This window comes from Strigops habroptila, chromosome 3, assembly GCF_004027225.2.
Source record: "Strigops habroptila isolate Jane chromosome 3, bStrHab1.2.pri, whole genome shotgun sequence".
NCBI classification, from domain to species: Eukaryota; Metazoa; Chordata; class Aves; order Psittaciformes; family Psittacidae; genus Strigops; species Strigops habroptila.
In genome coordinates this window covers 51,311,657-51,322,687 of record NC_044279.2, presented here as the reverse complement: position 1 = coordinate 51,322,687, position 11,031 = coordinate 51,311,657, and the positions used below count along the sequence as shown (strand labels likewise).

The window sequence follows — 11,031 nt, the reverse complement described above, 5'->3', positions numbered from 1 at the left end:
CCCTTTCACCAACAAACCAAATACATGTTACACTCAAAAACATTTGATATAAAATCTGTACACAGATAGTCAAGTCTGTGGAACTCTTTGCTAAAGGATATCATGGGTGCAAAAAAACAAACATGGATTCAGGTGGACATGTGCCTTATAGGTAGACCACTGGGAGTTTTGAATAGACATATATGGCTTCAGAAATGTCCTCAGCTGAAAACAGTGAGAATCTAGAGTGCTGGGGAAAAGTATTGGATATGTTTGTTGTGTTCCTGCTTTCCATTCATGTGTTCTTACATACCTGGGTAATATTTTATTCATTACAGTAATATGCCTGGATAGTTTGCATCTTCTTAAGGTGTACTGCATTGTACAGACACTGGGGAGAAAAGATGAAGACTATGCCGTTTAAGACAAGTACAGACACCACAACAGACACCAATTGGCAAGTCTTAGTTTTCCACACAGACCAGACCTAGACCTTTTTTCAAATGCAAAGGGAAGCCCAGACAATGAAGTACCAGTCAGGACTATTTTATTACCCCTGGGTTACTGGAAAGAAATATTCCACACACACATCTGTTATGTTTGTCATTCTATGATTTCTTCTCACCAGCTTAGGGATTCCCACAGGAATCTCTCAAGTTTGGTACTATGGGGCAGTACTACCTATAGCTGACAAGGTTTTTGAGCAACTAGAGGGAACAGAGTTCTGGGGATATTCCCTCAGGAATGAGGACCAGTGTCATAACCAACTTCTTGGAAGCATGTGTAGGAACTTACTTTTAAAACAGTAGGCTAAAATAAGCAAAACACTTTTGGAAGGCCCAGCTCATCTCATGCTTTACTTGTGATTGCTAATATTACTACAACTGCTGACAGTGTTGCTGTGTTTGCTTTAACTGCACCATGAGAAACCAAGAGCTGCAGAGCAGTTCATTCCACTGTAAAGCCATGTGAGCATCTTAATGCACACAAGCAATGACATTTCTGTTTCAGGAAACAATTCCAAGAAGAAATGCTCACACAAAAATTTAGTGGAAGCTGGCTTCTGGGAAGTGCGCTCCTTTCCCACCTGCAGGTCCCAGCAGCCCAAACACTCCATCAGATCTCTCCTATCTCCAGGCACACATATGTAGAAGTCCTGCTTTCTATCTCCTTTGCCTTCCCATTCTTTATCCATGAGACATGTTTTTGATCATCCCCCTGCTTACCCTACACCACACCATCACACCTATCCTCTTCAACTGCTCCATCAGCAGGTAGACTTTGGGCACCTGAAGCCAATGGGGCAGCCAGGGCACACCTGTAAAATGTCCCTAGAAAGGAGAACAGCAGGGCATATTGCATCCTGCCCAGCCTTCAGGCACAATCTTCCCTACCCAAAGGCGAGAAGGTGGGTGAACTACCTGCCAGAGAGGCAGCCAAATGTGTGGAAGGAGGCCTCCAGAATAAGAAGGTCAGCTGGGACCAAGGGCAAGCCTTGAGCTGGAGTCTGACTGGACCTTTCTCTGCTGGCAGTCATGGCATCCCAGGAGGCATTACAATCAGCAGAGACTGAGACCCTGGAGCTTAGCAGGACAGAGCTGCTGTACTTGGGGAGTACTGAGCACTTTTACCATAGCTGCACAATCAGGCAACCAGCTCCGGCCAGGAAGATGCCCCATTCCAAGAGTAACATTCCCAAATGGTGTGTTGATTGCTCTGAGCAGTGCAGAGAAGACCGGAGAGATGAAGATGTGTGCAAATGCTAAACCAGGATGACTGGCCATCTGTCACACTCATGAAGGCTGACGTGCAGGAGATGGGAAGGGGATCGGCCACCCCTCAGGAGGACAGTGACTCCAGGGAGAAGTGCTGTGGCGTGGCAGAGCAGGCCCACTGTGGCAGTCATCCTGAATACCCCAGCAAACAGGACCCCAGTGCAAAGTGAGGATGTTTGTGAAGGAGCTGCATATGCCTTCCACCTGTGGCAGCAAAACAGCAGCCTCCCCTGCAGTGCTCCGGTCAGCTAAGGAGTTGGCTATCACCAGACCCAAATCATACACCCTTTTCCTTCCTGCGGAACAGAAAAGTGAGCGGCGTGAGACCAAACTCTGTGGCCTCCCCTCTGGAGAGCACAAACATGCCTCATGCCAATGCATGGCTCTTCACAGGAACAGAGGTCTCGCCTCCGTGGTCTCTGCTCATTCCTCAATTTCCCAGCCAGCAGCCCCAGTGTTAGATGACAGCCATGTTCAGCCGCAAGGCTTCCTTCTGCGTCCCCACCATTCACCACTTTCAGCTCAGCAGCTCTGTCCTGCTAAGCTTCCTGCTGCAAGCCTTTTGCTCCCACCCCTGATTTCTCCCTGCCTAAGCCATCTGTGATCTGAACCACCTTGATCCTGATCCTTTTCCATGCTAAAAGCATTCCATGCACACAGGCCAGTTAGGAAGGCACCTGCCCACCACCAGCTGCCTGATGGCTTTAAACCCTGAGTTTCTCTCAGGGCTTCCTCGCGTATTTCCTTTCACCTACCTTGTTCCCTTGGGCATGAGTGCAAATATTACAGGCTCACAACGCGTGTACTACCTGGAAGCTTCCAGACTATGCCTAAACGTGGAATTACTAGGTGGGACTCTGTGAACAGCTTCAGAACAGGGTGTTCCACACATATCACTCTCCAACACACACCTCTCCTAACAGACCTACCATGAAGGCTGCTTATAGGACAAGACAAATGGTTCTGCATTTGGCCAGGTCACCTAAAGGAAGGAGAGTTTTACCCCTTACATCACTCGAGGTTTCACAGGTTTCACAGGTTTCCTGTTGTAGCAGGCAGCTTGCTGCTTCTCTTGCAGCCATTGTGTCTGCAGGCGAGGGGGAGTGCTGGCAAAGGTGGGTCTGGGAAGCATGGGGAGGGGAGCAGCCTTCAAAGTGCGAGAAGGGCAAAGTGGTCACTGAATTCCAACAGCGCTGCGGTACTGCGGTTGGCACAGGCACAGTCAGGCACCTGTACGGAATTGTCCAAGCAAAACAAACTTGTCTTAAAGCCTCCACGGGCACCCAAGCTACTGGTAACACAACTTTCCTGGGTGAGCTTAGCCCGGTCAGTTATTCACCTTGGTTAGCACAGCTGGGAGAAGAAAGTGCAAACCTGGCCCTGGCTCAGACAGCAGTGGCTGGGCTCGGCTTGTTTTCTTGCTCATATTTAGATGACGCAGTATCAGGGAGGAGCTCTGCATGAGGCTTCCATGGCCTTCAAAATCGAAACTGAAAGCAGAGGCAGCTGCCTGTGACACAACAGGGGCAGCGGTCAAAGCCCAGCTGACATGGGAGCTGGCAGCAGCCACAGATCTGCTCCGCTCACCAGAGTGGCACCTCGTCCCTCTCCAGTGTGTTTTGGCTCCACACCCAGACAGATGGGCAGCCCGTAAGTATCCTCCACTGGGTCCCCCACTTTTTTAATACTGCTGGCATTGGGGGGGAGCTGCCAGGAGAAGTGGTGCTGCAGGTGTCAATGTCTGGGAGAGAACAGGCCCTTCCCCAGCTGCGGGACATTTTTGGGGCAGTTCCTCTGCAGCCTGGTCTGTGTGCCGCTGGCTGGTTTCTGTTTGCCAGCAATCCTTAGCTTGTCAGCAGCCTTTTTTCACAGGTGGTTTTCCCTGCTCCCTCCCCACAGCTGGCGCTGCCTGAGGGAGAAAAATGGATCCTGGGGCGGAGTGGGTGGCTTGAAGGAAAGGTGCCAAGTCCAAAGCTGCCTTCCCTTCCCACTGCTCTTGCACAGCGTTACTCCTCCAGCAGCCAGGGTTGGAGGATGCAGGAAAGCCAGCCTTCTGGCTTCTCAGTGCAAGAGAAAATGCCCATTCCCTCACCCCTTTGCATTCAGGCTGTTCACTGCAGTACGGTCCAGCAGCTCCACGGGGATGTTTGTCCCTGCACAGAGGCCAGATCCTGTGCCGGAGCTGTGTGCCTTGGCCTCCCTGTCCCGCTGCCTTTGCCCAGGCACTCGGCCAGCAGTGTGCTGAGGGGAAGGCACAGCCCCAGCCTGGGAAAGTGCTCACCTGCCTACAGGCCAGCAAAGGGAAGGGCTGTGCAGTCCCAGCAGCACAGAGGGTCCCTATGAGCCCTGTCTCGCACACAGACACCCCAGGGAACTTCTAAACCATGCACATGGAGCCTCAATTTGCCTGGGAGACTGAGACACAGAGCTCTCCCATGGGGAAAGCCCCATGCCTCCAACGATGCCTGCCCAGAAACGAGAAGCTGAAGCCACGCTGGTTCTTGCTGCGCTGTGCATTGGATTCCTCTTTCTTGCACCTTTGAGGTAGAGCCACAGACTCTCACATCCAAAGGCACAGGCGCCTCCTTACAGGCGGAGGGTCTGCAGAAGTCTGGGAAAAGCCGCAGCTGGACACCGGGTGACAGCTCTTTCCTGTTTATCCCCTGCTTCTCAGCCAGGCTGCCTCCAAACCGGCCTCGGGGCCAAGGCGCAGAGCGCACGGATGCCGGATGCCGTGTCTGTGGCTGAGCTGGTGGCGCGGCGCCAGCTCTCAGCTTTCATTGCCAAGCCATACTTCGCCGCCAGCCCAGCCGTGCGCTCTCTGCCCAAGATGGCACAGGGCACCCGCACCAGGCGTGATTCTGTCCCTGGCACAGTCACACCTGGGGACAGGGATTTATCGGCTGGGCTGAGGTGCGGAGGCAGCAGGAGGCTGAGGGGCAAATCCGCCTGCAGTTCGGCAGAGGGAACGGAGGGGCACCGCCGGGAAAAGAAAATCGGTCCTACCAGACGTGAGCCTCAAAGCAGAGGAGAGGGCAGAGACACCATGAGATTTCCCCAGGGCTCTCATACACGCATAGATCATACAGCAGCACAGGGTCGCTGAGGTGGTTCTTCTCCACCCCTGCCATGTATTTCCACGCACCTGCTAAGAATTTGATTCTCTGTCCCTTCTCTTGTAAACAAATGCAACTAGAACAATTTTTAATTACTTTTATATTTTATGAAGGGAGGAATAAATAAAAGGTAACGAGATGATTGAGCAAAAAGCCCGTGTTTTTATAAGCCTACCTTCCTTAGGAAACCGGTCTAAAGAAATGACAGCAAGGGTTGGTGGGTGGGCAGAGCTGGGAGCCACCTGGGATGTACCTGTCCCAGCTCTGAGCTCTGACAGAAATTCCTGTTGAGCTGGTCTGTAACCAAGAACCCCCTCCAAGCACAGCTTGCTCTCCCTCTGAGGGAGGATGGCAGGGAGAAGGGTGGGTGGGCATGAGCCCTTGCGGGATAGGAAAAGCAGCAGAGCATGTGTAGAGACAGACAAACCAGGAGACAAAACCAGAGGCAGGACAAACCCTGGTGAAATTACATGTGTGTGAAGTCTCATTCTGCAGCACGGTCTGGGGCTGAGCACAGATATTTTCCTGGTTGTTAGTGTCTTCATTGTAGATTCAGAACAATGGGCATCCTCCATGTGACCTTCCAGTCTCTCCAGAAGCCTGCTGTTAAGAAGCTATAAGAAGTGAGGTATGGATCAGGGGAAGGGGACAGGTCTGTGATGGTGACGTCTTTCCATGCTGTCCATGCTCCTCCTGGCTATGACTGTGTGGAGGACAGGCAGTCTGGGACAGTGAAGTTTTATCCCTGTGCACATTAAATATAGGTGCCCCACTCCCATGTACCTAGGGAGACAGGGAGTGAGAGGGGGATGCTGAAGGGTCTCTAGTCACCAGCACTGCAACCAGGCACTGGATACAGATTGAGTGGGGTCTCTCCTGCCACTCTAAAAACTCAGAGGTGGTACCAAATCCACAAGTGATGGCCTGGTATGCCCAGAATGTCACAATGATGTACCCCTGAGCGGTGGAGAGGAGAAAGCAGGTTCGATGTTATGAGCTCCTTGAGGGAAGGTGGTAAATGATTGAGAGGAGATAATGCTTGGAAAAAGCAGGAAAAGGGTTATTTGAAAAACCTCAAGCTGAAGGCTGAGCTTGAAGCCAAGGTCTCTGAGCTCCTCGCACTGTGTTTGTACCTCTGTGCCAAGCTGGGTGGCCAGTGCTTCGATGCTGCATGGCTCTGCAGCCAGCGATACCCCTTCCTGCTGCCACTTGCCTGTTTTTCAGCAGGAAGCAGAAGCCTCCAAGAGAGCGCTGAGGACAGTTCACATTTCTGGAAGAGAAGCCAGGAGGTGAGTTTGCCAGGCAGCCTTAGAGAGGAGCGAGGAGGATGGCAATCGCAGCTCTGTCTCCATAGCACCCATCTCCTTGGGCCTCAGAGGAGGCTGAGCGGCTGCAGGTGAGTCTGGGGTGCCTCTTTGTGGTGTGCAACTGCCTGTCTGCGTGGGGCATTGGTCCTCGGGCAACCAGGACAGAGGAGCACCATGTCTGCCAGCCTCAGTGGGGAGCACGGTTGCGGGTGATCAGTCCTGCTGTGCCTAGAAATGTATGAGCATGCAAGGGCCTCAGCAGCACGTGGATGTTGGAAACGAGTGGCATCAATGACATCAATAGTCCCAGAGCTGTGGGGTGGGGGGAGGCCAGGAGAGCCCTGTGCTTCAGATGCTGCCATGCCTGCATTTTACTCAGTAGTCTAAAGATCACAAGGGATGTTCTTGTCTCACCAGAACTGAAAAAGTATTTTCTCAGAAGAGCTCTTAACCCCCTCCTTGGCAGACAGCACTGTTTTGCTCCCCTCCCATCACTTGCCTATCTTGTCCAACGTGAGACCATGCTGCAAAGGGCATGTGTAGGGCTAATGGAACCATACCGTCCTCCCAGTGCTGGTCCATGCACAGGATGTTGTTAAGCCACCTTTGCTGTGACCAAAATTGCACCCCCTCGACCCAGTAACACCTGTGCAGCACAGCCAGAGGCAGGACCGAGACACTCCTGCTCCACTTGCAAGGGGAGTCCCAAGACCTCAGTGACACAGGCTCAGAGCACATCTTGGGAAGGGTGCCATGAAATGCAACAACCAAGAGGTGTCCCCCCCTTCATGTTTTGCTGCAGGCGTCCCCACAGCAAGCTCCACCATGGTACCAAGAGAGCATGCGGGCACCAGGATGGGTCTGCTGCAACAGAGGTGCACCGGGCACTTGCTCTGTGCGCTGAGCCTCCTCAAAGCTGCCGGGACCTTGGCCTTGATGCTCTATGCACTGCTGTGGGAAGCCGGGAACCTGGTCAACCTCCCTGACAAACGCATTGGCTTTTACAACTTCTGCCTGTGGAATGAGACAGCCTGGGAGCTGCAGTGCCTGGACTACAAGCATCTGCAGGTGATGGTCATCAGCCTACCAGGAATGGCGCTAGCCAGGGTTTGTGTGGATACCTGCCTGGTCCTTAGCATCTTCTACCCCATTTTTTTCGCACATGCAAAGTGCCCAGAGGAAAAAGAAGGCTGGAAGATGATCCTCATCATACTCATCACCAAGACAACAATCCTGTCTGGAGGCGTGGGTATGTTTCTTTTCCAAACCTCGCAGTGGATTCATCCCTGTGACTTCACTGGGGGCTTCCTGGCACTGCTTGGGACTCAGGCTCTGCTACTGCTCCACATTCTCACTGCCACCACGTACCTCAGATGGGCCAAGCACACACACACCCGTGTCAAAGGCATTTGACAGAAGGCCCTGCCTACTGAGATTTGACAGTGAAGAACATGCAAGAGCTATTGATAACCTGATTTAAAACACAACTCCCGCTATAGCTTTAGCCACTGGCAGGAATTCAATCCCTAGTCCATAGGCCCATGTTCAGCCGTGCTCTCACACACGGCCCTGTGCAGCAGTCCTGCAGCGAGCCTGCAGCACACACCAACACCCACCACGCAGCGCAGAAGCCTCCCAGGAACAGCAGCGTGTAACACACACAGCTTGACCTGGGGCACAGGACTGAGGTGACAGTATTTCTGGGCTTGAGCCACAGGACAGTGAAGGGGACAGACCAGAACCAGCACATAGTGGACACAGCCCTCTGGTTCTATCTTACCTAAGTACAGGCAGGCAGAGAAGCAAACAGGCTTCCTTTCTTGGAGTTGCCCAAAGACACTGCTCCTTCTCCACCTCCTGCACTGACCAGGGATGCCCGTGAGGAATTGTGACCTCAGGAGCTGTGGGTTCCACACTGACATCACAGCAGTGTCAGCCCCAGAGATGCATAGGAAACACTCTCTTCAGCAGGAGCACCTGTGCTTCGCCTCCTGGAGTAGCATCTGGAGTGACTCTAGTTCATTAGGGTGAAGTGGCTCACATCCAACCCCATTAGCAGCAGCGCACCCGGAGGGGCAGCTTAACAACTTGCTGAACACAGCCCAAACGAGGAGAGTTTCCATGAGGAAGCAGAGGATTTTGGTGCAGAGCCCCAGCTTTGTCCCCACTGATACTACAGGGCTGAGCCCAGCACTCCAGCAGCCTTTGAGACTCCAGAAAAACTGGTTCTGAGCGAGGGCACGTCACCACAAAGCTCAGACCAGCACAACCCCACACAGCGGTGTGCCCGGGGAGCAGGACCAGGGCTGGCAAAGGCCAGGGTGCAGTGCCCCAGGTGGGCCATCATAGCCCTGCATGGGGTCTCTCTGCCATGGTGCTGCACAGCACTGCTCTATGCCATGTCTGTAACCTCGCACAAAGAAGCACCTGCTTTTCTCCCAACCCTTTCAGGGACGTGAGGGTCTGTTTTCTCTCCTGCCGTGGTCTTGGTGTGGGGGATGTGGTTGGTGATGCTGCTTGGACCGATTCATTTCAATAAAGGCTCTCACACCTGCGCCAGCCTCATGGGGTTTATTCATCCCCCCTTCAGGCCAGGAAGAGGATGCTGAGCCACCCTCATCCCTTCCTAGACCCCCAACCACACTGCCATGGGGTCAGGCCCCTCAGGATAGTCCCTGCCGCTGCCGGTCTGCTCCCACCCGTGTGTTCCTCTGCTACAGGAGGCTCGCCCAAGCCTGGAGGCAAATTCAGCATCGGGTCGATGGGGACAGCCTGCCCAGCCCCACTGCAGCTGTCCCAGAGGGACTGGAAGGACAAGGGGGCCCCAAGGCTGAACCATGACTGTCTGGCTCTGCAGAGCCAGCAAAGGCCTTTGAGGTCCAGCAACTCCCTCCTCCCCTCCAGTCTCAACCCTGACCCACCAAAGGCACACTCACAGAAAGCCAAATGTCTTCTTTAATCTGTCCGTGCTCTGAGATACCAAACAGAAATAAACATAACCTCATCTGAAGCCACATCCCACTGAACCCAGCAGAGAGTGGGAGAAGTGTGTGCCCCTTTCCTTCCCCCCCCGGTCTTCACAGGCAGCTCCACAGGCTACCAACACAGCAGACACACAGCCCACTCCACGCCCTGCTCCCACCATCCTCAGGGCTGTGGGACACCCTCCTCACTGTCCCCTTTGCTCCGGGGCAGCCATAGAGGGCACAGCGTTAGCTGAAAAAGATCTCCCTGACGTATTTCAGAACATCATCCTGAGAGTCCTCCCAGCCTGTCCTCTCTGCATCAGCACCAGCGCCAGGAGTGGCTGGGAGCGCCGCGCCGCGGTCGCTGCCTACCCCCGTGCTAGCTGTGCTTCCAGGAGCCTCGCCTGGCGTTAGCGGGAGCTCCTGCTCCTCTTCCCTCCGGGACCAGGCCTTCTCCCCTCCTTCCTCGCGCTGTAGCTTCTGACCAAAGGGAAAACAAACAGACCCGGCTGTGCGCGGCTTCGCCCCGAGGGCTGGGGGTGAGGGCAGCCCAGCACCCCGCGGGACACCCCTCGCCGGTCCGCGGGGGACGCTGGGTTTGTCTCGCACCGCCCGGCGGGGCTGCCGGGGTACAAGGGCGGCCGCTCCGGCCCTGGTAGCCTCCGGCAAGCGCAGAGGGGGGACGGGAAACCCGGGCGGCGCTCGGCAGCGTTCCCAGCTCCGCCTCCCGGAGAGGGGCCGCCCGGCAGCCGCGGGGGACAGCGCTTCCTGCCCGCGCCCCGTTACGGCCAGTGCGGCGGCTCCACGCTGGGGGTCCGGGCTCACCTCTGCCAGGACCGCGAGAGCCGTGTCCACCAGCTCCGCCTCGTTCATGCAGCGCACCACCGCCGCGCTGCATGGGGAGGGAAACACTCAGCACGGGACCGGCACGGGCACGGCCGCCCGCGCCCCCAGCCCCATCGGCGCTACCTGGGCCTTGCCGCCGCCTGCCGCCGCCCGGCCGCAGGGGCCGGGGCCACGGCCGGCCCGTCGCCATCCGCTGTCCCCATCCACGCTGGCAGGAGCCGCCGCCGCGGCGCGGCCTTCGCCATGCCCGGCCCGGGAGCCTCACGGGGTGGGGCGCGCTCCCGGCGGAGGCACAGCTCGCCCCGGCGTCATAAGCCCCCTTGTGGCGCGCCGAGCGCGCTCTCTCCCTTAAGGCTGCGAGCTGGCCGCGGAGCTCAGTGCTACCGGCTGGCAGCACGCTTCTGGCTGGCAGCGTCGGGGGCTGCGAAACGCGGCCGCCGCTCGTTGGCTCGGCACTCCGCCCTTATCGCCCACTCCCCGCCCGGGGCTCGGCAGCGCCCGCGGGGCGCCTCCTGCGGCCGCTCCCCCGGGACGGGCTGTGCCCTCCCCTCGTCCCCGCCGCAGCATGCAGAGGGTCGCCAAACTCTTCACGAGGCTGCGGCCGCAGGCCAGCGGCAGGCTGCACAGCGCGGCCGCCAGCGGGGAGCTGGCCCGGCTGCAGGAGCTCGCGTCGCAGAAGCGATTCAACATTAACAAGCGGGACGCGCAAAACCGGTACCGGGCGGGCAGTGCCCGCAGCAAAACCTCCGCCCTCCCTGGCTGGAAGAGCCAGCAAAGCCCACCATGCTAGGTCTCAAGCGCCTGAGGAGCGCGGCCGACTCCACAGCCCGTGGCCTTACCCAGGCCTGCCCAACCCGGGACAGGAGGCGGCGGATGCTTCACCCTGCCCTGGCCTGCCAGCCTGGTCATGGATTCATAGAGTACCAGATTGGAAGGGACCTCGAGGGTCATCTGTCCCACTAGTCAGTTTTCTGTGGAGCTCAGCAGGCCTTCATCCAAGCAGAGACAGCTCTTCCTCTGTTGCCAGGCTGAGCGGCTTGCT

At 56.2% G+C, this 11,031-nt stretch overlaps 2 protein-coding genes and 1 long non-coding RNA gene across 4 annotated transcripts; 2 read left to right on the top strand and 1 right to left on the bottom strand.

Annotated features, from left to right (window-relative positions):
• The first annotated feature begins 3,281 nt into the window (after positions 1–3,281).
• On the top strand, positions 3,282–5,023 carry LOC115604955. The gene is made up of 2 exons (XR_003990451.1): positions 3,282–3,404; positions 4,116–5,023. It is a non-coding gene; the product is annotated as an uncharacterized LOC115604955 (long non-coding RNA).
• Positions 5,024–6,164: 1,141 nt separating this feature from the next.
• On the top strand, positions 6,165–8,726 carry TMEM140 (transmembrane protein 140). The gene is made up of 2 exons (XM_030478629.1): positions 6,165–6,266; positions 6,980–8,726. Exon 2 carries the CDS (start codon positions 7,003–7,005, stop codon positions 7,588–7,590), a length of 588 nt encoding a protein of 195 aa, XP_030334489.1. The 5' UTR covers positions 6,165–6,266; positions 6,980–7,002; the 3' UTR covers positions 7,591–8,726.
• A 383-nt stretch (positions 8,727–9,109) lies between these two features.
• Positions 9,110–10,666, bottom strand: CYREN (cell cycle regulator of NHEJ). 2 transcript variants are annotated; one of them, XM_030478628.1, is made up of 3 exons: positions 10,113–10,656; positions 9,969–10,035; positions 9,115–9,623 (listed from the first exon to the last, which is right to left on the bottom strand). In XM_030478628.1, exons 1-3 carry the CDS (start codon positions 10,232–10,234, stop codon positions 9,390–9,392), a joined length of 423 nt encoding a protein of 140 aa, XP_030334488.1. In that variant the 5' UTR covers positions 10,235–10,656; the 3' UTR covers positions 9,115–9,389. The 2 variants fall into 2 exon arrangements, with proteins under 2 accessions (XP_030334487.1, XP_030334488.1); XM_030478627.1 differs by having other exon boundaries at positions 9,110–10,035; positions 10,113–10,666.
• Between the last annotated feature and the right edge of the window lie 365 nt (positions 10,667–11,031).

Excerpts from the sequence above, each read along its gene's own strand:
- TMEM140 (XM_030478629.1), top strand. The coding sequence starts at position 7,003 with ATGGTACCAAGAGAGCATGCGGGCACCAGGATGGGTCTGCTGCAACAG.
- CYREN (XM_030478627.1), bottom strand. The coding sequence starts at position 10,234 with ATGGCGAAGGCCGCGCCGCGGCGGCGGCTCCTGCCAGCGTGGATGGGG. Across the intron at positions 10,036-10,112 it reads CAGGCGGCGGCAAGGCCCAG|CGCGGCGGTGGTGCGCTGCA; the intron begins GTAGCGCCGATG and ends CTCCCCATGCAG.